The sequence below is a fragment of the Anopheles stephensi genome, chromosome 3 (genome assembly GCF_013141755.1).
Source record: "Anopheles stephensi strain Indian chromosome 3, UCI_ANSTEP_V1.0, whole genome shotgun sequence".
In the NCBI taxonomy this organism is placed as follows: Eukaryota; Metazoa; Arthropoda; class Insecta; order Diptera; family Culicidae; genus Anopheles; species Anopheles stephensi.
The window spans coordinates 82,206,961-82,234,434 of NC_050203.1; the positions used below are offsets into that span (position 1 = coordinate 82,206,961).

A 27,474-nucleotide genomic window follows, 5' to 3' on the forward strand; every position below is an offset into this window, starting at 1 on the left:
CGTAAAGAATGACACACAAAAGCCAAACGGAGCCATCCCTCAGCTCCCTCTGGCTCTTTATCCCCTACCCCATTTTCCCAGGTCCAGATTCGGCTGATAAAATTTCATTCCCCAAAAACGTGCCCCCCAGAACCACTCATATACGCGAAAAATCAGTCTCTTCTAATGCAGTACCGAACGAATGAAAGCGTCTCGCGTACCAGCAGCAAGCCTCTTCATTGTGACGGCACGCGAAACGTTGCACGAAAATCCCTTACCCCTGTTTCCGACCGGACAGTTCGGGTGTGAAGAATCATTGCCGGGAATAAAAACGCTGCGGTTGGTTGACTTTGTTGTTTTCTTTTTTTTTACCCGGTTTTGGCAAAAGAAAATTCCCACCTCGTTAGCTTTTGCACTGCATTTTCAATGCATAAGCGTTCCTGTTAGGTCCTTTTTTTTCGTTCCGTACATTGTTAATCCGCAAGCTATTACGAGGAAATCCGGAAGTGAACGCTACATCCGGTGTTATCCACAGACACACACTCGCGCATACTGGTCCAGAACACATCCGGGAAATGAATCGCGAAAAAGCGACCAAAAGAAGAAAAAACACCCGGCAAAACTGTTGCGAATGCATTCGGCACGACATGCGGACACAACGCACATGGCATGGCACCATTGCCCGGTGTCAATGATTGTGGTGGTTCGGTACATTTTGCATAAGCTTCTGAGGGCTGCTGATTGCTTTGTAGTGTCGGGGCTGTGCGCCACCGTTTTCGGGGGAATTTCCGGGCGCCCTGGCGGCTTTTCCGGCGCAAACGATCCCACCGCAAACTGTCGAGTCGAAAACGTGTTGTTTGCTGCATTTTGAAGCCTTCTTTGTACCACACACATACTTGTGCATATAGAGAGAGAGAGGAAGAGAGAGAGGAAGGCCCGCAGTACAAAGAGATACAAACTTCAACAACAAGAATAGGATTATAGTTTGTCGCCATAATTTGTGCTTTCGCACGCGCACTCCCGACCCCTGGAACACTCGGGTAGGTCTGGTTTGTTTGTTCTCTGCCGGGGTTCGGCCGTTCCCGGTCGATGGTTCTTGAGCTTGAGTGTTGTCGAAGTTTATCCGGTGCAACATGTTTTCCAAACACAACCACCGGTGTGGACAAACATTCGGAAGGTAGCAGCACACCGAACCAAGGTGCTCCATAAACCCCGGGCTGATGCTTTATGAATGGAGAGAAATTAGATTCCGTCGTGTTCTGTCCCTAAAGACCGACTCTTTAACCTGCTGCTAGAAACTGCTCTTTCTTCGGAACGGTTTTGCATACGTTTATATTGTAAGACGCTAACTTTTTGCATAAAAAAAATCCTTCTCTTTGTGCTTTGTGCTTTGTGCTTTGTCCATTTTCACACAATCAAAAATCATTTCATTCAAAGGACGCTGTGACTCTGGGAGTATTTTTGTTTAGCCAGGTGTGAAAATGCCAGTTCTAACCGTTTTTGAGCTCGGGTTTCATGATTATTTACAGTAAAAATCATATTTTTTTGTAATCTTTGTGTCAACCAAATTTAATAAAATTTTATTTCAACATTTTTCTTTGCTCTTTGTTTAATCTTTGCTTCTTCTTCTGAACTTGATCGTTTGAAGCAGTTTTCTGATTTTTTCTGTATTACTTCTAGGTCCTGCTACTTCCTCTACTCAGACTTTAGCCATTAGATTTTTAATATTCCTTTCCCATTTTTAACCTTTTTATTTTTATTGATCCCCAATCTATCAAATTAAGTCTACAAACACAAAAAAGCTTCAGCAAAACTCATCAAAAGTTCATATCGCTTTCTGGCTCTTCACAAAAACGATAACCTTCTATCGCTCTGCTAACCTTGACACGTACACTTTTTTTACGTCGGCTGCCCATTCCCAACCAAACCATTTAATGGGACAGAATCGGTTCCAAATTTCGCTTCATTATTTGCACTAACTTTGCTCAATTTTATTTGCCCACCAGCCCACCATCTCTCTCTCACCACCCGGTCCCGGTGTCCACGTTACCATGGGAAGTGGTCCATCTGTGCTGGAAATCGTAATGCCAACGGCAAATAAACTCGTCTCGTAAAAAAGAAGTAACCATGTTCGTACAAGTGTCACATCGCTTAGCCATATCCAGGAAAATTGGCGATAAACGAATGAGGGAAAACTATTTTCGGACAACTTTCGGTACAACTCTCAGGGGTCGAAATGGGGTATCCGAGGGTGGCTCTAGTAACCTCACTGGTGCCCTGGTACACATGAAGACGCCGTTATTGAATTAGTATCCTTGCGCGGATTCGTTCCAACGATACACGGATTGCCCACCAACCCTGGGAAAAGGTTCCTCCCCTTTCTCCTCCTCTCGGCAGTACGGCAGTTAACGAAGTTATGCGCTCTGCTGGAAACTCAATCAACACGCACGTCAAACTGATACGGGTTTTCGCCGCACGCTGGCTGGGCGAAAGCAATCCGGTGCGACAGTTTTCCTTACGCTTCCAATGCTGCTGCTCGTGGCATTTGATTCGTGGCGCAAAGTTTCTCCGCCTCTTTCCGTCACTCATCTTCTTTCAGAGATATTTGGATGTTTTAGTTGCCCGCGACACACACACACAGAGGGCAAGTGAAATAGTTTATTGTATTCATTTTCCGGATCACTTTTTTCTTCCCCTCCGCCGTCAATGAATATTCATGAGGTCGGGAAAATCTTCACGGTTGAAATTTGGCGTTGCTGTGGCCGTCACGATCAACGGTCGTCAGGAGAAGGCCGTTACATTGTGCCGCGTTGCCTCGGTTGGCTTTCCCGGATAGAGAGATGGAGGGAAAGGGGAGCAAAGGGTAATCCCCACTTGGGGACAGGTTGGGGATGCATGACTTCTTTGCGCTGCGCCATTCGGCAAATCAAACAAACGTTAGGAAAAACTTTATTGCCACGGTCACCCGGCACCCGTACCAAGCAGTGCGCCCGTTAATGGTTGCGACGTTAAATGATGCTTACACTTTGGTGCTTGCATCTCTGTGTTCCATTTGTTATTACTTTTTTGGCTAAGTTTTCCTTTGCTCGTTTTGGTACGATTCGTTTTAATGATCATGTTAGCAGAATTTTCCTTTTTCATTTCATAAATACAAATGATGTAATATTTTATTTCTATTTTTCTAATCTTTATGATCATTTTTCATGTTTTGAAATGTTAACGAGTTATAATCACATGTTTAATAGTTTACGATTTTATTAAATTTTATTTCAACGCGTATTTTCAAGTATTAACTTAAAGACAGCTTTTTTATTTTATTTTCAATTAAGACGGTTTGAAACCGTATTGTAACTTGAACTTGAATGGCTTGTTATATGATCTGTCATTACGAATTGCGATAGAACATCTAAGAAAGTGAATAGAAATTATCATGTCAACAGCTTTAAATGCGCATAAAATTTATCAGCAAACACTTTATAGACAGTAATCAAATCGATCTCATTTTAAGCATTTTCTGCCACAATACGAAAGTGAGAACCATTTTTCCCCAACAAGTGCTTTTCCACTTGGAGCTCATAGTAGCACCTCTCTGCCTTACAGCATGTCTTCATCTGGTAATCGATATTCTACGCACAGAACACAGTCTCCCAGAACACGGGCCCTCCATCGCCAGCACCGTCAGCTCTGATTGGCCAAGAAAGCTCTCCGTCAACAGTCATGAAATCGCTGCTAAAACAAACAGCACGTGACAAACACGGCCGATCGATCCTGGCCAGCCTTTCCGCACGGGGAACGAAACGCAACCCAGGATCACCGGTTGTCTCGTGGGAGTTGAAATTATATTTACAGGCCGTGCCTAGCATGCGTAACGAGAGTTAGCAAGGCAGCTGCGTTCATTTCCCACTGTCAGGCCGGTCGCGGTAAACGGACGATCGGAACGTTTAATCGGGATGAAGCCAAGTGTCCTGGGCGCTTCTTATTTATGCAGTCGAAAATAAGATATTCCTGGACAATTTTTCTTCAGCCCCCCACTGTCTGTCTTTCCACCGTTGTTTCAATTTAACTTTCACCCGACCTGTAGTACGGAACAGGTGTACCGATTGTTATGGAAATAAGTACAACACGGATACATCCGGCAAAAATCCTTCCGGTACGGTAACACCGTACCACAACCATTGTTACTATCAAGGATCGTTGAACCTTTTGCCCATTGCTGCGAGGAACATATGAAAATTTAAATCATTTCCACACTCAACCCAACCTACTCCAGGCCGGCTCGGGAAGGCAGTGAAGGTTCAATTGCTCACATTGGAATTAAGCGTTCGAAAAGAGAAGGAAACACGAACAGACAAACCGGCTGCGGCAAACTTCAGCGCAACCCCATCGCGTCAATTATCGGTAATTGATGGTTGTACTCGTGCGATTATCGGCTTTTCGTAGCGTAGCACTGTGCCGGTGCAATCGAGCCATTTCGATTTATGGCGAGGTTTTATTTCAATCGGTTATTGATTTCAGTTTTTTGAACACATGCCTGGAGGAGAGTAAGTGAGAGGAGGAAATGGGGGATAGACGAAGAAATTAAGAATCTATAAACAACACGCATTAGTTCTTGATGAAAATTTTAAAAAAGAGAAAGAAAAATCAATCGAAAAGAGGACAGTTTTATCTTGTGCGCTTTGATTCGAACACTGACACGCCTGAAGGTATGCAATTTTGCTCACATAGTACACATCTATTCAGACTTTATTATTTTTTTATCATTATCGAGAGGAAAACTTTTTTAAACTGATAGTTTATAGCGTTTTTAAAATTGGCTAGCAATTTCCCATTTGATGAAAAATATAGAAAAAAATTAATTCGATTTCTTCTTATCCGTATGAGCTTTAAGATTTCATTTTATTTAAATTGTTTGTCCGTCGTCGTCTCAATGTTTTGAACTTTAAACAGTGTAGAAAACTCCAACAATATTACTCATCACCATCTTCTTGCGATACTGTACTGATTAGATTATGTTTATAAATTATTGCCGTTCAATAGGCTCTTAAACAGCTATTACGCTCGATTAAGGGTTCTCACCGCTTACTAATCGCTTCTAAGCTGTACAAAACGGTATAAGAGCGGCTTTTTATCCCCCTTGACCCAAACCAAACCTCTCACCGCAACGGATGCAATTATTCACCCGATGATGACCTTATCGTCATGTTTTTTTGCATGACTCCCTATAATCCATCTTGCATGACTTCAAATATTAAATTAAATTTCGGAGAACACTTCCCTCTCAAAACCTGCCCATTTTCTTTCACCACGAGGAAAAAGCAACCCGCATCGCTAATCGTTTATACCAAGAGGTCATAAATATAACACAAATGAGTTTAACCTTCTTCGGCGTGGTATTTGTGCAAAACCTAATAAGGTTTCGGGCCACCACTAAGATCGGCCACCATACCTAAACCTATATATCATCGACTGTTCGATCGGTGATATTATACAAACCGCTCGTCCGTCTCCGTTGTGGTACAAATAAGCGTTTTTCCTTCCTGCTTCTGCTCGTAGGAAATGGGAACTTTTTCAATAAATTCGTAACAGATGCTAGATGCAAACAATATCATCACCAGTGTGGTAGCGGGCGGTAGTAGCTTCACGTATTGCGTGTTTGTAAATCATGTCACGTACCACGGAAGCACACTGCTCTAGCACAAATGTGTTGAATTCACACACAGGCACACACACACGCTTTTGGGGAACTGTTTTAAAGCTCCCCCGGTAAGTGTTAAAAGTAGGGTGAGAGAAAAAAACACACACACACCGTATCCTCCTTCTCATAACATATTTAAGCACTACAAGCACTTCCGGCGATCGATCTGCTCTGCTAGATTTTCACGTACGAACGAAACGAGTAATTTATATCGAACCGAGGCTGCACTTTCACGTACACTTCGCGCCTGGAACCGAATACACTTCCGCATTATGAGCACACAAGTGCAATGCGAACGATTTATTATTCTACCAGGAATAGGGAAAAAGCTCGCTGCCGGAGCGCTCGGAGGTGAATAACACACACGCGTACTGAATAAATTTTAGAAATTCCGTCTAGGGTATCGAAGAATTTACTTGCTGCACTAAATTACGCTTGATTTTTTTGTGTTCAATACCTCATATTTGATATGTTAAACAGCTTTAAAGTGTTTTTTTAAGTCGAAAAGAAACTACTCCAAACGGATCAATCTGCTTCGTCCATTACTTCGTTCAGTCAGGTGGAAAGCCATTTAGTTCCATCTAGTGGCTCACCCCGTCTTCCGTTTTCCTTCGACTACTTCAGAAACCTTTTCAACGGCGTAATCCTACCTCTCCAACCTCTGGGCCGTCTAGACCGAACAACTTTTAGCGCGCCTAATTGAGCACCCAAGTACCACACCAGCCGACATTCGTGAAGTTATTTGTGATGCGACAAGCGGATCGTTAAAAGTCGGCCGGAGTCGCCACCTGGCCAACCCGTCCATCCTTCAGCGTAATGGATCGTGAAATGTTGGAGCGTGGCAAACACTGGAAATAAAATATCATTTTGCTCGCGAAGGTATTATTCAGTTCAGCGAATCGAAGCTCCATTTAAATCGATGATAGCTTTTGCGTCCCCGCTCATAATCCGGCTTTCATCCATCTCGACGCGGGGATTGGATCATTGATGATTTGTTGTTTTCCTTAATCTGCTTTTCTACGTCACGTCGGACGGAGGAACACCTCCCCCACCTAAGGCGGGGGTGGCATTTATTTCTTACGCAGCTCTTTAAACTAACCCACCGGAGGCCCCCGGAAGGATTCGCACCGCCGTTCGACGCACAATTTATGATCATTATTTATGATGTTTGCCTAGTTCTGCCTGCCTGCACGGTACGGCTACGCGATCCTATAAATCATTAGCAATTTGTCAACCTTTTTTGGCCGGGCCGGCCGATTTCAATGTGACCCCGAGCGCGTCAACATGCCTCGGACGGCAAATAAATTATCTTTCGATTCATTCTAAATTCAAATTAAAACCCGGTTCACCCGTTTCACTTGGTTCTGTGGGCTGTTTCCATAGAGGGTAAAGGGCACCGATGGTGGAAGGCTATAAATATTCAAATAATTTTAAAACTGTTTTTCCTGACGTCCTGGTAGGGTAGAATTGGGACGTGTCCGATACAAACTAATCAGATGTCAAGCTGCTGCTATTTCCCATGCGTACGAGCTGTTTGATTGGTGGCTCGGTAGCATTTTCAATTGTCCGATCTGGACACAAATCATAAATGCGGCTGCTTGTCAACATGTTTTCCGAGAAGTATTTCAAAAGATAATGGCAAGGACTAGCAGAAGAGCGAGTTATCATCCGTGCGTGTAATTAATCTGGACTTTAACATTCGCTTCAATTCGAATGGATGTTGCAAGTGTTTAATATTTCTTTGGAGAAGTGGTCGATAAAGTTCGAATTAAACATTCTCTCAATTCTCTTCAGTGGATCGTTTATTGCTGGACCCTTATCTCGTTCACCTCCAATAAAAACCTAAAGTAAACTGGAGGAAGAAGGCTATCAGGATCCTGTGCGTTTTTGAAGTCACATAGCGATAGAATGTCTAGTAGATGATCGAGAGGAGTTCTCTCTGATATCCGAATGATTCTCAAGAGTCTAGGCAAAACCTCACTGCATTCGAGACTGATCAACGTTAATTTTATCATTACTGTAGCTACAATTAATCAAGTTAAATATTCTGAGAATTTGCAAATGTCTTTCCAAAACCCCGTTTAATCAAGAATCCAGGATTATTTTGGAAGAGATTCCTAAGAGGAGGTTCTGTCTGCTGGGATGCTTGGAACTGTTTTCCAGCAAAGAACTCTTTAAATCGCTCTCAAATTTTCCAGACAGGTTAGATATTACTAAAGAGGTTAAATCAATCTAGTAACGTGGCTCGCACGACACAAGACTTTATCCAAAAAGATGGATTTGAAAGGTCGCAAAGGCTCTGATGATTCTTCCATCACTGTTTGAAGCAGGTAACTACTTTTTACCAACTATTTTCTTCTTTAAAATCCAAACTCAGCTCTTCGACCAATCCTGGCAGGGATAAATTTTGAAAAAATATGTGATTGGAAGACCTCAACCGAATGTCCTGTTATATATTAATCTTTTAAATATGAATCTTGTTCAATTCTCACCATGTCAAGATTACCCTCCGGACACTAAATTAGCTCCACGCAATCCAATCATACTTTCCAGCTGCTACAGCTCCTCGTCAAATACATACACTCTGCTCATACTATTGCTCCTTCAGACAACGTCACCACTGCAGTTTGCGATAAGAAACTATCGTGGTTGCAACGGGTTACGAGGCTCGAGCGTTCCAACTACGAACGGCTAAGATTATTTATTATCTTACATCGGTCCCAACACAGCACACAAAACCCCCCCAAGAACGGAAGCCAACTGGAGCAAACGATGTCCTAGTTCTTCACTCTTATTTCCCTCGAGTCCCGCCGAGCTCCGAGCCGGTGTGTCTTTTTCGCTGCCCCGAACCACTGGTACACACCGAAGCACCGAAAATCCCCAGGTTCCGGTACATTGCCAATAAAGTTCCCAATCCCCACGGCACGTTCTGCCCGCTGTTTGATGTTCCAATTCCCGGGCGAGAATTGGCACAAGACATACTGACTTGCTGAAGCTCGCTTTCTTCGCTTCGATCGTCTCGGTTTGGTCTTTAAGCGGTGGACCAAAAATTCTGTGCTCACTGGACACAACGTTCTACTGATGAAGAATAAATTCATATCAAATCGGGCTACCCTTTTCTCCGCTCCGAGTCTGCATCACCTTTCGGGTTCAAGAATTCGCGTACCGGATAGGGCCAACCTGGAGAAACATTCCTTCCATTTCCGGGGATAATCTATCCGTGGTCCCTGGTTTTAGAACGACCGGGAATGAAAATTTATACCCCAAAAAACCTCAACTCGATTGCGTGCTGTGGTTGTGTGGATGTGTGTTCAAATCTTGCCCCTACGTTACGGGGAAATGGTTTCTATAACGATATTAAGCTCCACTGCTGTCCCGCTATCCGCTTATCTGCTCGGGGTTTTCACCAACTCTAACGATCGTTTTATATGCTTGACTTTTACTCCCTTTCCCGGGGACATCAGCCATCACCGGCAGGACGTTTGTGTCGTTCTACGAGTGTACGTACGAGCCTTGAGGATGTGTGTGTGTGTGCGTGTGTATTATTTTTATCATGTTTCTCAACGTTCTCTCTTCATCTCTTATCACCACCACACCTCACATGTGACACACATTCGTTAATGCAATACAAGGAATTGCTTTCCAATTTCACAACATAAAAAAGCAAATGAAAAATCCATCAAAATGGAAGTCGTTTTCCACCACACCATTGTGTTGTTCTTCGCACCTTTTTTTTATTCTACTGTTTCAACATTTTCCATCATTTTCGCAAGACCACCAACCAGGTCGACTCGTTGAATCGATGTCAGTTTTTCTTCGCTACCCTTATCATCGTTCTGTCTCATTTCGATCCCAAGATCCCGTCTCTTATGACTCTTCGCCTCGCAGGACTTGGCTCCGTTGACGTAGCTCCTTTAAGACTTCCGACATTAAAAATATAACAACCAACCCGAACATTGTTCGCTTGTCATCGGGGCAATCAAATGGCCAACCAGTTCATCCACAGCGGCACCACTGATCGGCTTCATCTCTCTCCACAGAACAAACCAAACGGCGCATCTCGAATGCGATGAATCTGGTCAAAGTCAACACGAAGCTCTCGAGAGACTAGAGGCACAATCAAAGACCGAATCAAGCAAACGCTTCAGGGAGAATGCACGCACCGAAGCATATAAACGTGAAACGCAAATTCAGTCAACACATCTTTGCCAGCAACCTAAAACTAGACGGAATGTGATTTGTTGGGTTTTTATTGGGGCTACGAACAGGATCCCATTTCCCACTGTGCTCTGTGCCCTTGTCCTTCACCGTTCGATGCCGATCCTCGTGCCCGTGACGTGTTCAACAAGGCCCCTTCCGGGAAGGATGTGGGATACACCGACGGTGCCCGGTTAGCTATAGCTCCCTGCCCCTTACTGTTGATCCTGTTCCGAATTTCCATTTGTCTTGTGTTTGAATCAGGATCAGTTTCCCTGGAATGCTTTCGGTTCAATATGCTGTCACCGTCCTCCTGTGTGATTAGAGTGTGTGACCGAGTTGTTCAATTTCCGGTTCAAGCAATGTTCCTCTTGCTGTCTAGACGTTGTTAATCCGTTTTTCTACCCAAAAACCTACCTACAGAGTCCTTTAGATCGAGTTTCCTGGAAGGAGTTAGCATCCCCTTCTTAGAGTCCGAACACCTTACAAAATGGCGCGCCGAATGCAAGCGTTTATTGTTCATAGAACTACCGTTTAAAAATAGTCTACAAATTAAATCTTCCCTTTGTTAAGTAGCACTAGTCTTCCTCCAATCAAGTCATGTCATGCAAACCTAGCGAGTTACTTCGTTCCCTTCACTAAATCCAATATGGTTCCACCAATAAACAAAAAAGCTAACCGCATCATGATTAAACTTTGCAGCTATCTAAACGAGCCAACAAACAAAACTTTTTCCCCTCATCACACGAGTTGATTATCCGTTGATTTATTGATGCACAGCAGCAAAAAAAAATGACCACACAATAACGCACGCCACTAGCACTCCATTATGGTATTCGTTCACGAGGCAGAAAAGAAGTTTCGCTCTGATGTGGTGTGATTTAGTGGGCTTGTGGGAAAGTTTCGCCACTGTCAGCTTTCACCACTATGTCAAAGCTGGGTATATTCAAAAGGAATGGGGTCTAGTGTTGCAATAGAATAGTGGAGAACATATGGCAATATGTTGGAAATATTCTAGAGGTTCGCTCAATTTTTATAGGCCAGTTATATTAAAATAACTTACCAAAGGAGTTATGATTGGATTCGATTGCTTCTAGAGAAGATGCCGTACACTAAAAATCCTTCCTATATACAGTACAATTGTCAAAGAACTTTGTACTTAACTTAATTGTGGAGACTTCCACTTATAACACAAAAGGAAGATTAACAACTTCCCTGCATAAAAAAAAATATTGATCCCAGTAACCAACCTTCAGCCCAATACTGACTTCAATTTAGGCTACGAACGCTCCCGGAACGATCGAATCCAACGATAGCTCTACAATATCTTCTGTACAGATACCTCTTAAAACTATGTCCAGGGACGAACTTTATTGACCACCACCATTATTTGACAGCAGTGATAGCATCATTACACGTCCCAAAATAAAAGGACCACCTCGCTGTACCATCCCGATATCTCTCCACTGAAGTTCTTTTTTGTGTTATAAAAATAACAAAGACACCTCCCCAGGCTCACCAAGCCTTCCGAGACTACCCCCCCTCAGGATAGCACCACAAGATATATTTTATCAAAAACCTCATTGTTGAATTTTGGTGAAACATATTCCCGGGCACTATCTTCACTATCCACTGGCACTCACAACGGTGCACGGTGCACTTTTTTGCCACCGTCCTGGCATCTGCAGGTGCATGCAGGTGAACTTTTCCAGAAATAAAGCCAACACTACACTAATCTCCACACAATCGTGCCCGACTAGCTTTCAACGTGTTTTCCCGTCCATTTTTCACACACACTAACCAGCACCAACCGGTTATGGTAGCCGGGTGTGCTAACATCCTTCGCCAAAAAAAACTACCGGTCTGGTCAACTTTTTGGCATCGTTTATCACACTACACAGGTCGAGAGATGAGGCCACACACAAAAAAAAACCATTCCCCCGGCAAACTCCGGCGGTGAAGAGTAAAAGCTATTCACAACTAATTCTACCACCCATTATCTCACCGTGGAGCGAGTGGTGCTAGTGGTAGTTTTTGCTTGAATTTGTGTGCGTTGCTGAAGCCGGTGAAGCATCACTTTTATCCCGGAGTAAACTGTGCGGTTGCTGGAATTCTTTCCCCGTTCCAGGAACTTTGGTGTAACATACACGCTGAAAAATGCTATTTCTACGCTTCAATACGCTTCTCTCCGGTCCGTCTACCGACCGACAGCAACGTCTGATAACACCAACCGTACGGAGCTTTATTTCCCTTGCTGCGAGAGCTTTTTTTAGCCAATTGACCCTCATCCGTTACAAAACGCTCAGCAGCTTCGAGGGCGAAAAAGAAAAACAGGAATGTTCTCGCTTTGGGAAATCCTGCTTCGGCGTTCGGTGGGCCTTTTTTCACTTCACAAAACGGCCATCCACAAACAATGCCGTCCAAATATTGATTCTGCCGATATGTTCAGTTTTGCCGTTCCGTGTGTCAATAGGCGTGAAGCAACAGCAAAAACAGCAATGGGTACAAATTACCAACACATGAATGAAGTGATTTCAATCAACATGTGTTTGTGTGTGTTCTTTTGATTATTTCAACATGGAAAAATAAGCCCAACGTGCTGGAACAAAAAACACAACATTTAAATTCTGTTTTGCCCTTGAAAAGCTCCCTGCCAGGCACCGACATCCTGGCGTAATTAAATTCATTCACTCCACCAAACTCCAGCTCTGCGTTTGCTTGGCTGGAAGGTTGAATCAGGATTATAAGCTTGAGTTAGGGAATTATGCGAGCAATTTCAGCAGCTCGGAACTGAGATTTCATTGTGATTGATGTCGTGAGCGCTTTTCCGGCAAGCAGTCTACCCAATCTCGGCGTTTGGCTGTAAGTGTATGGGTGGGAATTCTAATAAATCATGCCCCAATAATGAAAACTTCTGATTTACCGCACCTTACAAAGTGCTGGGAAGCGCGCTCGGGGGATAATTGTGCATCAGACTAGCTGACTAGCTGTGATTTGATGTAAAATTTTAATCACTCCATAGATAATCCTCACCAAGAGTGTTGTATGTCCTTCCCGTAGTAGACATTAGACTAGCAAAATGAATGTATCCGTATCTATCTATCTGTGTGTGTTTAATGGCCATTGATGGTTTAATGTCGTCGTCTGGTTCCTTCCAATCTAGTAAATGAGTGTTGCTGTCGTAGTTCTAGATGTCCTTAATGCGTGTCAGCGCACCTTCAACAGCTCATCTCACGTTTCCCACATTAACACAGTCCCAGTAGAGAGTCATCACTTTTAAGCACGCGAACACATCCTTCTCTCATCTCATACAACCCAGCTTGCTTTAAGGCACACCTCCAGGCGTCTGCTTAAAGATTCAAACAAATTATCTCAAATCTCCACCTCAAGCTTCATCATAAATTAACCACACGCACAACTAAAAGAAGACTTAAGATCACGGGCTTGAGCGTGGTTTGCTTGCATAAGAAACTAAACACCTCATTTCCTCATTTTGGAGTAATTTCTCAGACAATTATCCCATCTTGTTTTATTGAAGGAGAAAGGTTAATTTTAACACTGTAACCAATGCTTATGAGTTGCAAATTGCATACATTAAGGCGTTTTACAACACATTTTCCCTTAACTTTACAAGGTTTAAAGATTTAAGCTAATTGTAAAATCTTCTAATGAAAGACACCTAAATGTATGCAATCGGTAGGACATAAGAGCTTTATCTTATTTTTTGTACAATATTCTCTCAATTAAAGGTTTTAATCCACCGTTTAAAGGTCGATTTATGTTCCTAAAGCCATCGTCATTCCTATAAAAATCCTTTCCAATCATTCGTCACAAACTTCCAATCGTTATACTCTATTCTCCACTGGTTGAATTTCATCAGTATTTATGTATTTGTCTGTACACTTCAATAACTAATCTTTGATGTTAGCATAGTACTACCAATCCCTCGATAGCACAATGTCTATCTGCTCCCGTTCGTTGTAGATCCTAATCGTTGGGTTGTTCGAAGAACTCGAACAAAAAAAAGCCAGCAACAGTTACCCTCGTTGTGTCACTGTTCTACTTCTACTTAGCGATTCGTTTGATGTTCCATGTTGGCATCCCTCCACCTATCGGAACTGTGGTGGACTTTTCCATCTCTTCACTGTCTCACTCTTTCCAACTCTCTGTATCTCTCTGTATCTCTCTCTCCTAGAATCTGTTTGATGGTTTGATGATTGTTTTGTAGCCATGTTGCAGGCATGTTGTTTACCTGTGTACTCTCCTCCTTTCGTTTGTCCCGACCTGTCTCGCAGATCATCATTCAATTTGTCACTAATTTCCTGACCGCTTCTCTGGTCCCATCCCCCTCCGAAACCAGGTCCGATCGGTGCCAGTATCGTGGCGATGTGTCCGAAAAACGTGGGCCTTCACACCAACCCAGCCCTCGCGATGTGCAAACCAACGTTCGAGGTCCGTCCGCCGAGCATTGCGCCCACACCGATGATGCTGGTGCCGCGCGATTCAAGCTACAAACCGACCGTTACCACACCGACGGCCCCCAACAGTGGACCGGTGGCCACTCTCGGCAATGCTACTAGCACCAACACCACCAACAACAACAGCACAACGGTCCTCAACAACAACAACGTCGTCAGCAAGAGCAACAGTAACGGAGCCGGTGGAAAACCGATCGCCAACAGTACCAGCCAGTGTAGTATCGTGAAAAGTGCCAGCGGACAGCTGACGAGCTCGGTGCTGAAGAGCAACGGCACCACGGCGAAGGAGACGTCGTCCGAGGAGAAAAGTTTTCTTTGAGCGTTCAAGCTGCCAATCGCCAAGCACCGCCAAAGGTATGCCAAACTCGACCCCACACCGTACCCGGCAGCGGCATGTAAAGCCATGTAAATATAAAAAAATCAAACACTCGTTGTATGTAAGGGATATTTGTCTGAGAAGAGCAGGGTGTAAGGTTCTATTTTCACAGCTCACAAAATCAATGCTAAGTCGTGCTCTGGAACAAAATCGTCTGTACGTGTGTTTACGTGTGTAAAATAATTGTACCGCAAAAGCTAAAGCTCACTTTGCTAGCGTAATATTACAGCGTTCCGGCTTTGGCTAAGGAAGCCACGAAACTGATGATGATGATGATGATTCAATTTTCAATTATGCCTTCACGCTTCAACAGGCAACCAAACACACATACACACACACACAGAAACAAACAGCAATGACAAGCATAGTTTTAATCGAATCGAGATATAAGATGTAAGTAAACATACTATAAAAATGAGAAATAAATGTGAATATTTTACACTGTACTGCTCTCTCCGATTTGCCGAATGCGCTTGGCAGTGCTTCGTTATGGTGCTTTTTTACAAAACTCGGTCTAGTGCGGTTTTTCACACACACACACATAGAAATGAACGAAAAAAGCCAGCTACATCTACAAGTGGAATGGAAAAAGGTTTCTCTAGAATCGAAGCATTATTTTTGCTCTCTCTTTTCATGTCATCTTATCCGTTTTTCCTACAAAAAGTTGAGAACTTTTTTCTATTTTTTATTTAAAAAAATATTTATTTGACATGATAATTCATGTCATGTTTAACTTCACGAAAGTTAAAAAAAGAAATTTAATTTAAAAAACCCCTCGTAAACAAACCCAAATGCAAAAATATAAAAACAAAACAGAAAACACAAAATCATAAGCGTTGAATGTGATAAAAGTAGATTTAAAAAAACACAGAAAGCCGCAAGAAGGAAAGGCAAACGCAAACCCCTTGCGTGGCAAAATGGAAATAAAAGAAGGAAGGCAGGACAAAAAAAAACACTAATCGATTCAAATGTAAAATTCTCTACTTGGCTAAGAAATATAGTAATAGATACTCTACAAAGGCAAAAGCAAAAACTTGATCCTTCTAACCAAGCTCAAGTGCGGTGTACTTCGATGCAAATGCATTCAATTAATGTAAATCAAAACAGCAAACCATAAAGGGGTGATGCAAAACGGGAAGAGGAAAAAAACTCACTAAACTACACACCGTGCAAATGACAGGGAGAAATGCAAAATCCCTTCACTTTTCCCGGTATCACACTGTTAAGAAATTATGAAGCTTCACAACAACAAAAAAAAATAAAAAACTCAAACCATAATATGCAAAACAGGAAGCTGCAAATTTGAAAAGGAAGTGATAGAAGACGAAAAGCAAAGCAAGAGCACCTTTATTAAAGGAAGGAAAAACACAACATCGGAAAAGCAAATGCAAAAACACTGCATTCATAAGATGGCACTTTAAGGGAAAAGGAATTAACTGATAAGGAAAAAATATGAAGGAGAAAACAGCAGTGGAAATGTAGTAGCATTTCATATTTTTTCCTTATCCTTTTTTTATCGTTTCGATATGAGCTGGCGCTTATGAAAATGAAAATGAATCCCCGGAGCAAACAAATGCCATGACAAATGCAATTTCTTCTGTCCTTCTCTCAGGTTTCTCTCTCTTACTTTCTTTCTTTATTTTTTGGATTTTTACCTTTTTTCGTGATTCTTTTTGTCTGGACGAAGGACGTGTTTATCATGCTCGGAGAGATATAATCGGATTTTGAAGCGACGCTCTTAACCTGAGCAACATAAACAATGCGGCGATTTTTCTTTACTGTCGGAACAAAAGCATTTAACTAAACATGAAATGAGTTTGTGATAACATTTCTAATGTCGTTCCCTTTTTTTCATTTGAATTATCTGTGTGTTTTCGGGCTTAAGAACACGGCATGGAAAGAATCGGAAAAATAAAAATAATTACCACAAAAGCTACGTGACAGAGTGCGATGTTTCTTCAAGTTTTCCACCATTTTCTTTTACTACCGAGAAATTTATCTTCCTTTTTTTCCTTCACTCTAAAGTTTTCTGTACGTTAATTGTTTGCACCTTTCCTGAAGGATGTGTTTCTCTTTTTCGGTGAGAAAAGCTCTTGGAGTTTCTAAAACAACCTCAGACCCTTAAGTATATTCCTTTCCGACAACCCATCTGACCCATTTTTTTTCTTGCTCTTGGTTCTCTTACCTAGCTCAGTTGGTTTACTTTTTATCCCAAAGATTTATGCCCCGGGCTTCCCTTCTCAGGTCCTTCAATCTGTGCTTCCTGTCTACCAGCGGAACATTAAAATCGTACCACAATGCTCTTTTTCCAACTTGTCTACGGTCACACTGCTACACTACTACCATCCATAGAAGGGTCTCCGTCCTTGCACTTCAAGTTGTTGCAATCTTTTCACGGCCGAGGTCGAAGTGTTCTTTTCTCGCCCAACTCGCCCGGCTCGAGAAAAGGGTCTCGGCTGGAAACCGGTAGCAGCGCTCGGTGGTAATAAAGTACGAGATTAAAATTTCATTCTGCCCAAGCACGGCACGTACACTACAAAATTTCCGCTGCCGTTACCGTACTCTACCAACTGGACAACTGGGCCACCAACGAACGAAGAACCCTTCAACGTGCACACTGCCGAGAAGGATGAAGTAAGCCGGCTGGTTGGCTGACTGGCTAGACCCGACGAAACTACACAAATTGCACCAACGTTCGCCATTTCCTTCGATGCTATTTTGTTTTGGTGCGGATATTTTTGCAACTCGCTTCAACAAAAGCTACCATCAACGCTCCCTGGGTAGTACAAAAGTTCATAAAGAAACCATTAAGCTCAAGTCAATTGGAGAAAGTTATTCCCATTCGCTAACGTCGGCGTCGGCTACTGCAGGCCCCGATGTTCTGCACCCGATGGAATTAAATCAGAACGAACGATACAACGCTTGAGCCTCCGGACAGGCCTCCGTATCGAGAGTTGTCCAATTTTGTCGCACTGTGATTATGGCCGTTTGCTAATTTTTTTTTGCTCCTCTCTCTCTCTCTTCCTTGGATGTATAACGTACCCGGGGAAGAGCTCGTGCAATAATGTCAACGGTCAACGGTTCTGTACTGTGATCGGCTGCGGGAATACGTCCCCAGGCAAGAGAAGGTTAATTAAAACAATTTAATTGCTACAGTTGTGCCTTTGTGCTAATCTCTCTCTCTCTCTCTTCAGAATTGTTGGAAATAAATGAACTTCCAGAAAGAAAAATCACTTCGAAACTATATCATAATCTATCCCCAATGCCAAGCGTACCAATATTAAACTCTCAACACCTTAAAAATGAACTTATGACCAACTTCAAATCCCACACCGGCACTCAACAAAGGGAATCGTTTTTTATCACACATCGCCCAACCCGCTGGACCGAATCCGAAAGCTTCCAACACGACCGCATCCAACCGCACGCACCATACAGACCGATACGACCTTTATGACAGCGGAATGCTCTTAACCTACATAAACCGTCTCGATCAATTGTTTTCACGGGCGAGTTTTTGTTTTTTTTTTTTTGTTTGGTTCTTCTTCGCTCTCCCCAAGGTAAGGTAAAGTGATAGAAATTATGTTTTACGGCAAGCCGACGCATAAAGTCTCCATGCGCACGGTCGTTCTAACCCAATACGAAACCATATTTCGGCCTACATTAACCGGGGCAAGAATCGTAAAACAAACCCGGGGAGGTACACTCTCAGCGATACTAAAGTACGTTCTTGTTTTTATCTATTTATCTATCAGCTTATATTTTGATGACATCGGTTTTATTATCGTGCATGAGATGATGTGACGATTCGTGCGGGGAGTGATGGTTGAGCGTGGTTGATCGAGGAGGAGGTTGTTATTAAGTCGTTAGGCGAAAGAGATGAAATGGTTGAAAGAGGAATGAGCGAAGAGATACTACTCATCAATCGATAAAACGAAAAGAATATGTCCAGATAATCTGACGTTTAAACGAAAAAAAAATTGCCCATTAGCATCGGATCAAGATTATCGTTACGCCTGAATGTATGCAATTCTTCGATAAAATCAGTTTGATCAATCAGATGATCAGAACGAAAAGGTAGATTTATCGCCACAGTTAAGAGATAGAATGATATATTTAAAAATCTTTCGAATCAATTTTCAGTATCAGTAATCAGTGTCTTAATAAGGCCGACGAGAAGTGAGCTTTTGGTCCTTTATCTTGGCCTAACGACCTCATAAGTCATGCCTGCCATTTATGGTTTATCTCCTGGCTTATCCTTAACCTACTGATGAACATACCACATATCTTGACAAGAAGAAGGCTCATTCAACTGATCATTAAGCAGTATTTTTCTTTAAATAGAAAGCAGTTCAACATATTTTAGGGTTTAATTGAATTTTACAATAATGCACATTTTCAAAGAATTTCCATTAATTTAAGTTTTATGATTAAAAAGAGAAGATTTTGCTCATTAAATGGTTAAAAGAGTATAAAAAAGCTTACATTACCTTCGTTTGCCGTTAAAAAAAATTGCTTCCATCCCGCTTCGCCTAAATATATGCAATATTTGAAACTCGCTCATATTACTGTCATTTTAATAATGTTTTATTGTTCATTTCTAAAATAAGTTATGGTACTTTCATCTGCTATCATTCATTAACATCACTAATCAATACTAAAGCAAAACCGCCTGACAAGAAATGCTTTTCCTGAAGCATTTCTTCTGCATTTTTCTCCACGTGAATACTAGCTTGGTATTGAGATGGAGATCTATGTGGACGTACATGCATTTACCAATTACATTAAGAAACCGTGTAGCTGTGTAACAGAACAAAGAAAATGCATTTCAATAACCCAAAGTGGGTACAGGCGTACGATGACTTGCACCCTACCAAACATGGTGCTTCTGCTCCGTACATCTGCACTCGTCTATTAACCTACTTCTCATCGCACTCGTTCATGGCAAATAAATACGTTTCTCACTCTCTCACACACACATTACGATACAACCTATTTTATACAGTTCCAGAACTCCCTTTGCTTACATCCTATCTATCTACACCGTCACTAACCCGCACATGGAATCTGATTGTACCGGATACACGCGCCCAAATTATCCTCCGGACTGCCCCGATCGATTCCTTCGCCAAAGTGTATTCCCAGCCGGAACGGTGTCACCGAAGTTTCCACCCGACACGGCGAAACACCCGGAGGACACAGTGAGTTGCCGCAGTGGACTGGCCGGCAGGTGGGCAGATCACCCATCCCAACGCCAATAAAGTCCTCCACGATGCATGGTAACGTTATCCGGTCGAGACAGTTGACGCCTTCGAACTGCCGCGATTGCCAGTCAGCCTTCGCCAAACCACGACCCTTTCGCCGCTTTGGTCCCTTCAGCTGTTCCTCGTCATCGTCAAAGATGCTGCGCGAGAAAAACGATGGGAAGAACCCATCGAAGAATCCACCTCCACCACCACCCGATCCTTCATCATCCGCTGCTGGATCGTCGGCCGCTACTTCGGGATCTTCCTCTGCGGGGACTGGTTCATCCGCTGCCGTTTCTAGATCCGCCGCGGGTGCCTCAGGAGATGCCTCAACTATTGGATCGGCAACAGGAGATGGTTCCACGGGAATATCCGCCGCAGGAGCTAGTGGGTCATCGGCTAGTGATGGGTCCGAGAAGGTTCCTACTCCTGAGATGGGTCCTCCCGGAGTTCCTGATGGAGCTATTCCACCTAATGGACCTCCTCCTCCACCACCACCTGGCCCTCCGCCAAAAGGTCCTTGTCCACCCGTTCCTGGTAGTCCGATGCGGAACGACTGATCATCACAAGGTTCGTACGATACAGAGCACATGCCTTTCTCCTGCCGAATACAAGCGCGATAGTTGTGGTTCGCCAGATAGCGTCCATTTTCCGCAAAGTTAAACGTCTGTATCAGTCCCTCGGTACCGGTGAAGTACTGCATGCAACCACTCGGCGAACGTTGACTGAAAGGGATCTGTGACACACGGATCTCCCAAAGCCTTTGGGCGAACGAGCGTGAGGCAAAGTTCATCTCCAGCTCGATCTGCTCCTCGGCACGGCTCTTCGGACTGAGGTCGTAGTACAGATGTTGACCCGAGTTCTGTCCGCACAGGTCAAACGGTGAGATGCCACCTATTAACCGGAACAGGTCTCCTTCACATACTCCAGTGCGTCGATTCGGTTGACCCTGAGAAGAACAGAACCGAGAACTTTAGAACGACCTCTCCCAAGCAACTTCCAACGAATCTTACCAACGCGAAGTGAATGAAGTCAAACTTCAGCTGCGAGATGTCGGGATTCATCAGCTTTATCTTCAGCTTGCAGCTTCCCAGATCTTTCGGCACGATGCCGGGGAAGGCCGGTGACACAAAGTACGTAATGTTGTTCACTATCTCCTCGTTGCAGGTGGCGACAACTTGAGGGTAAGAAAATGAAATGAACCAAGCTCGAAATTCCACACCCGTCTACAGAACACAGCTATCCATACTTACACACACAGCACACACCGAACCCGAGTGCACACTGACCTCGAGCAGTTCCTCCCTGGATGCGACACTCGTACACGTTCATGCACATCCCCGTCCGGCGGCCATCGTCCGACAGACACTCGTCATCCACCGGCACCGGTAGGAAGTTGAGCACTGAGGAAATGAGGATAAGGTATCAGCATCCGGTCCCGAGGTTGGGAGAGGGTTGGCGTTGGACGTGTTTAACTATTCATGAGCAGCTCGTTCGGGTAGCAGGGTAATGAAGATGTGTGTCTCGATGGCTTCGCCCCACAACCCTGATAGGAATGCACCGAGGCTATTTATTTGCCTAGGATCGGTATCCTATTTCTGAGCTTTCTGGGATGAAAGGTTACACTCGGCCCATTAAAACGTCCACCACAGCCGAGTTCCGAGGCACATTAAAGCCCTGTTTCACTCTCTCTCTCTCTTTAGTATGTATCAAGCAAGTATTGCGCCACGTTGCTTCAGGACGTGGAGGCAACAAAAACTTGACCAAAAGTTTACAGAATATCCCGAACCTGGTACTTAAGTATTCTTCCAAAAATAAATGATCCCTTAGCAGTCCTGCTTTAAATCGGCTTTCTCGCTGCCTACCCATACAAACCTTTCACGCCATCTTCAGCCATGGGGTTCTTACAACCCATTTACGATTACTTGCAGCTCACACCATGGATTATTCAGCACCCAATTAACCACGCCGTTTTCGTTCGTCTTCCTGTGCCCCTGGATGAAGAGGCGTGCGCTAGAGCAAACAAGTGGGAACTCCTTGCTTGCTTCATTTTGACTCTCGTCCAGCCAACATCTTCCTTTCATCATCATGAAACCCCGAGCACAACCAAATCTACCGTCTCGTGTCTAGAATGTGAACTTACGCTCACAGCACGAACCTCCTGCCGTGTAAGGCAGCAAACTTTGTCCCACCGGTTTATGCTTGAGTTCGCCTCGCCTGTCCCGGCCTTGTACAGGAACGTGTTTAGCTTGTTCAACAGCTAGTACTACACTGGCACCATTACACAACGTTCGCCAGTGCAAGTGCAGCTGCAACTGCAAACGACCGACCGAGCAGCAGCCTGTGTGACTTATTTTTGTTATTGTTTGCCTCTTCGCACAGTGCTACAGTCGACCGGCGTCTCGACTACACCATCCGTGTAAAGCGCATTACGGCGTAGTTAGGTACTATCCTTACGATCCTTACGCTTTCTTCGCTATTCGCCTACCCGACGGTCGTTTGTTAATTTGGTGTCAGATCTGTTTAAGCAACGACCACCACTAACCATGCACTCCATCTCGCTCCATACTCGTCAAGGAACTATCAACTTTCTTTTCGAGGAAGGAAGAACAGATGCTAGCAGTGGTGAGCTTTTCTTACCAGACGAACTTGGCATGCGGCTGAGCGGGTTATGAATTTTCGTGTAAGTAATGATTTAACTTCCGGATGCATCAACCGCCCTACTCTGCGATGCGTTGGAAGTCAGCGAGAAAGCTTTAAGAGCATTGGACTGCAGTAGGGGTGTGTGGTTTTAGCAAGCAAGTTCAGATCGTTTATTATGGTGTAGTACACCACTTTTGCAGTGAGGAACACACTATTCGAGGGTGTTGTGTCTAGGTGCATGTATGATGGATGGATTTCTAGCGAGTATGTAAAGTGCACAAGTCTATCACCAGGCCAGGAAGAGTTATCCTAAACAAATCTTAATAATTCTTAGACTGGCAGAATCAATCGTAGTTACGAAAAGAGAAGATTTCTTTGGATTATGACTCACTTATATGCCTTTGAACGCTTCGTGTAAGAACGATACAAAAGCATCTTCGAGCATCAACACAGCCCTAGTCCACCATGAGGTTTTACAGTAACCCTGAGGACTTGGGCAATCATTTCCAACTTAATCCCAGGAAATATGAAGTTGCACTCATTTTATCCAAGGTTCCTGATTATTCATCTCTCTCTCTCTCTCTCTCCTAGTTTCTTTCTCTATCTCTCTCTCTCTCTTCTTCACTCACTCGTTTTTCTTCTTCATGCAGCATTTAAGTACACTTTTTTTTGCCTAAGTTGTCTTAAGGGTAAATGGACCTAAATGAACGATACATTGAAGAATTCCTGAGGATCGATCCCAATATAACAAAGACCTAAATCGTATTTTGATATTCTATAATTAACTACAACATGTACAATATGTATATGTATGCTACAGCTTAAGTGCCCTTTTGAATAAGAAAGTCTTCAATTTTCCATGTTCCAATGCCATCCATTTTTACTCATTCTCCTTTAAGAACGCAACCTACGGTTCCACAAGATATCCAGAACTTTCGCCTGAAGGTTGCAAATGCCACAACCAAACCCGTCAATCCGATCGATGCAATCACACTGCAATTATGTTGTTACACGAAACAACTTCCCCAACTCTTCCCTTTACCCTCCCAGCCTGCCTTCAACCATGATCCGGTTTCCTTCCCGCCTCTCTTCCTCCCTCCGCACGAAGCTCACTTTCTCTCCACCACAACCATCACCAACATCCCACCAAATGACAAACTTTCACTCCGTACGTAGTTTTAATTTACCTTTCGCAGAACGTCTTCGTGCCGGCAGGCCGTCCCGTTGCCTATGGCTTGCGTCACCGTAGAAGGAAGCGACACCGGTCGGTTCCCCGTAGCTGTACCGGCTTCGTCGTACGGCAGCGACGGAACCGGTTACCACCGTTCCATTGTACCGGTTCGTAACTGGGTCAAAGGAATCGTTCGACCTTGCCGCTCCGTCCGTGACCGTGGGAGATCCCCAAATGTCGTACGTCTTCATCGATGGCCAGAATTTTGCGGCCAGCGAAGGAGCACCGGAACACCGGTGAGACGGACCGACCGTAAGTCCTAAAAGCGCCCAAACCAAACACAACGGTACGGTTGACCTCAAACCTGCGATGGGGATCCTTTTTCTTCGCTTTCGAGTTGTAACGTTGATGAGCATGGTGCTGACGGTGCTAAAATTCGACGACGACGACGGTGCGGTGAGGTTACGGTCAACAAATAAAACAGTTGGATGTAAATTTAGAGCTTTGGTTTTCAATTCGTCGTGCCCATTTAGGCCAGTGTTCTGAGCATGGCGGCGAGTGTTATCATTCGTACCCGGTCACACAGTCACACAACGTTCGCCTTTTCGCATAATTAGGAATTATGGTCACAAAACGAGGCTGATGGTGCAACTTTTGCGGCGTGGGACAGAAGAATGGCTAGAATGACTTTAAGACTGTTCACACAACAACTTCTCGACACGGCGGAAACTTTTATAGGTCACACAAACTTAAAAGCCGGGCGATGGGTTTTTTTTCCTTCTTCCTTTTATCTTGAGCTACTTTTTATTCATTACACTTTTAACTGTCACAACAACGCACACACACACACACACATAATAGAAAGACATTTATTTTACTGCCCTTGCCTAAATGGCCGAGGAAGCCATGTTCTATTTCGATCGTTCGAGCGTTAATTAGGATTCAGTGTAGCTTAGGCAATTTGATTTGTGTTTAAGGACCTTCCGAACACATATAAAAGCGTTACACTAATACTCTCTCTCACACACACTCACTGGGAAGATTGTTTTAAATTTCGCATAAATAAAAACCACACAGACACACGCTCGCAATACAACTTTTGACCGGCACAACAACATTCCACCAGGGAAACAACAATTGCCTTCGCTGGCGGTTCTTCCTTTGCCGAGAGATGGGAAATGTATCCTTATACACTACCATTCCAAACACACACACACACTCTGTAACGGATAGCCTCAGTGTAAAGTGAATGCATAAATTACGGTACGTTGCATGTGATGAAAATTCGCCTGCCCACTCCTTATCGCACCGCACAGCCGAGCGAGAACAATTTTCAGCTCGTAAATTGTTCGCCTCCATACGCAATACTTCCTGCACAACGCTGTGCCGTGGCAAGGTTTTGTTTTTCGAATGGAATTTTATTAAAATAAAACATATCTGACATGTTGCGGGGTGTTGTTGAGTGTTATTCGATTAATTTTCGCGAGAAAAAAAAACGAATTGCATTAATATGGAAATTTCGGCTTGATTAAAGCGAGTGTGTTTTGAAAGCCTTTTTTGTAGAAGGTTTATATATGATTGAATTGGATTGGACGGTTTCAATATAGAAAAAAGTTAATAAATAATGATGAATAAACATAGGATAAATTTATTTTCTAATTAACCTATGGCGAGTAAATGTAGAGCCTGAAATTATTCAATTTTTTTCCAATGAGCTACGGAATAATAGAAGATTTTTTTGAAAGCATTAAGAATATGGTAAATAAATCAGTAAGACATGGGTTGAGACAACTAATTAGATCACTTTAAACCTTATTTTAAAATTTCTTCTCACATAATTGTTATGGCCTTTATCCATTTAAAATTTGAAATGAATAAAACATATTCTATGATAAAATATTGAATTACCTTTATAAAACTGTTTTTTATAACTTAAAGAAAAATTTAAGATTCCTGCTCATCACATAAAAAATAGTTCTCTAAAGCTGGCCTACTTTGATCATTTCAACCAATAAACGCATAGCTCAGCAAGAATATTGAAATTTCATATTGCATACCTTCAGGCGCTTAGCAATGATACAAAGCATTGAGACGTTCAGAGAACCAAAAACCTCCTCTGGTGTTTTCAATAAGCTAAGCTTGTCGATTTTTTCTACTCAAAACCCTTTTCCTACAACATGTTCATCGCAATTTTTGTCATTATTTCCCTCGCAACAAGGAAACAACTCCACCCGACAATCGTCATACAATTTATCGCCAATTAATTACACTTTCATCAACCTCCTCCAATACCAATCACAACCCACCCGGCGGTAGCAATTATTTTAAGAAAGCATTAGATACGAAGCAAACTTTTTGAATGAAACATCTTCCTTTTCTGTCTCTTCGTTCCTCGTAAAATTGTCACTTTCGTACGTTCCTTATACCCCCGGGGCAGTAACCGGCAGATCTTCCTGCCAGTGCTGGAGGCTGCACCGCAAACCGACTTGCACGCAAACCGACTTGTGGCAACAAAACTTTCTCCAATTACTGTACGCTTGGTACCAGCTGTCCGTGTGTGGTGTGTGGTGTGTGTACGGACGAGAGTTTTGTCGGTTTTGTCTCCGGTACGTGTGCGAAGTTGGTCATTTGCTGCGAGCTGCTTGTAACCCACAAAAATAATGACGTTTTAATCACTAGCCAACACCACTAATGCCAAGGTTACACAAAGTCTTTTCCTTCGCTCGGTTGCTTTGGACGGGGGAAACCTTGAACTTGTTTGATTTCTTAAAATGTTTTATCCATTTTAATTAACTCTTGTATTATGAAAGCTTTTCCTTCTTTCGAAACTATCTCACATAAATTAAAAGACCGCCGTTTTTCACTTCACACATCTCTCACACGATCGTAATCAAAATACACCGTTAAAACACACCATTAACACCTTCGCCTATTAACGGATATCGGAGTGATGCACCCGATGCACACGATGCACTCGATTAATCTTCACCCAATCTTCACCAAAACAAACCTTTCGCAACACAGTTCCGTAGCACGAAACGACCAGTACACCGTACACGTCCGTTCCAGACGATCACTCGAAGCATACTCGCGGCGCCCGGTTCGGTTCGGCGATCGCTTTCATCCGTTCGGCCATCTCGGAGAAAGAGATCTTTCTTTTTTCCCCGACTTGATTCATCAGCTCAACCCCACTCTTTTTGCAGCACGAGATCAACGAGGCGCCGAACCTGAGGGAAAGATTAAAGATCATCACTGTGTGTGAAGCCTTTTACTTGCTGGCTCGAGATCAAGGGGAAGGTCAAATATTTATGCTCACTACCGTTTGCAGCTCGTTTGGCAGGGTGATTCGTTACATCGCTGCGATGCTTATACATATGGCTGTCGATGCACCGTGCAAACAGCTTGGAGGTACGAGATGAGTGAGATATTCCAACATTCCTTCGAGTACTCTCGAGACTGGGGTTTTTCGAGAGGTTGATGTAGTGGGATGTTGATAGCACTTATGAAATTGATTTGATTTGGGTTTCTAATTACGAGTGGTGAATTGAATAGAGATGTTGCTATTAATTTGAAGCACAAGATTTAATAGAGAAGGCCTAATAAACAGGGAAAAATGTCTTCATACTAGTCACGGCACCAATGACTTTGATTTTGATTTATTTAATTCATTTGTTTTTTTTTGGTTCAAT

The 27,474-nt window shown here is 43.3% G+C and overlaps 2 protein-coding genes across 14 annotated transcripts in view; one reads left to right on the forward strand and one right to left on the reverse strand.

Annotated features, from left to right (window-relative positions):
* The window catches only part of LOC118513650 (potassium voltage-gated channel protein Shaw-like), a 60,043-nt gene extending 43,382 nt beyond the window's left edge, over window positions 1–16,661 (forward strand). For 11 of the 12 annotated variants that reach the window (XR_004906499.1, XM_036059728.1, XM_036059725.1 and 8 more), the window contains one exon: window positions 14,232–16,661. Coding sequence is in view for 10 of the 12 variants with exons in the window: in XM_036059728.1 (XP_035915621.1) it covers window positions 14,232–14,668 (437 nt within the window). In the remaining 2 variants the exon portion in view is untranslated. Of the gene's footprint in view, window positions 1–9,714; window positions 10,065–14,231 lie in introns of all 12 variants that reach the window. The other variant, XR_004906498.1, reaches the window with a different exon arrangement.
* Window positions 16,662–19,292: 2,631 nt separating this feature from the next.
* Window positions 19,293–26,876, reverse strand: LOC118513651. Of its 2 annotated transcripts, none has more exons than XM_036059736.1 (5): window positions 26,796–26,876; window positions 23,802–24,696; window positions 21,225–21,374; window positions 20,985–21,148; window positions 19,293–20,920 (listed from the first exon to the last, which is right to left on the reverse strand). In XM_036059736.1, the coding sequence occupies exons 2-5, from the start codon at window positions 24,199–24,201 to the stop codon at window positions 19,775–19,777; spliced, it is 1,860 nt and encodes a 619-aa protein (XP_035915629.1). In that variant the 5' UTR covers window positions 24,202–24,696; window positions 26,796–26,876; the 3' UTR covers window positions 19,293–19,774. The 2 variants fall into 2 exon arrangements, with proteins under 2 accessions (XP_035915629.1, XP_035915630.1); XM_036059737.1 differs by having other exon boundaries at window positions 23,802–24,608; window positions 26,796–26,862.
* Between the last annotated feature and the right edge of the window lie 598 nt (window positions 26,877–27,474).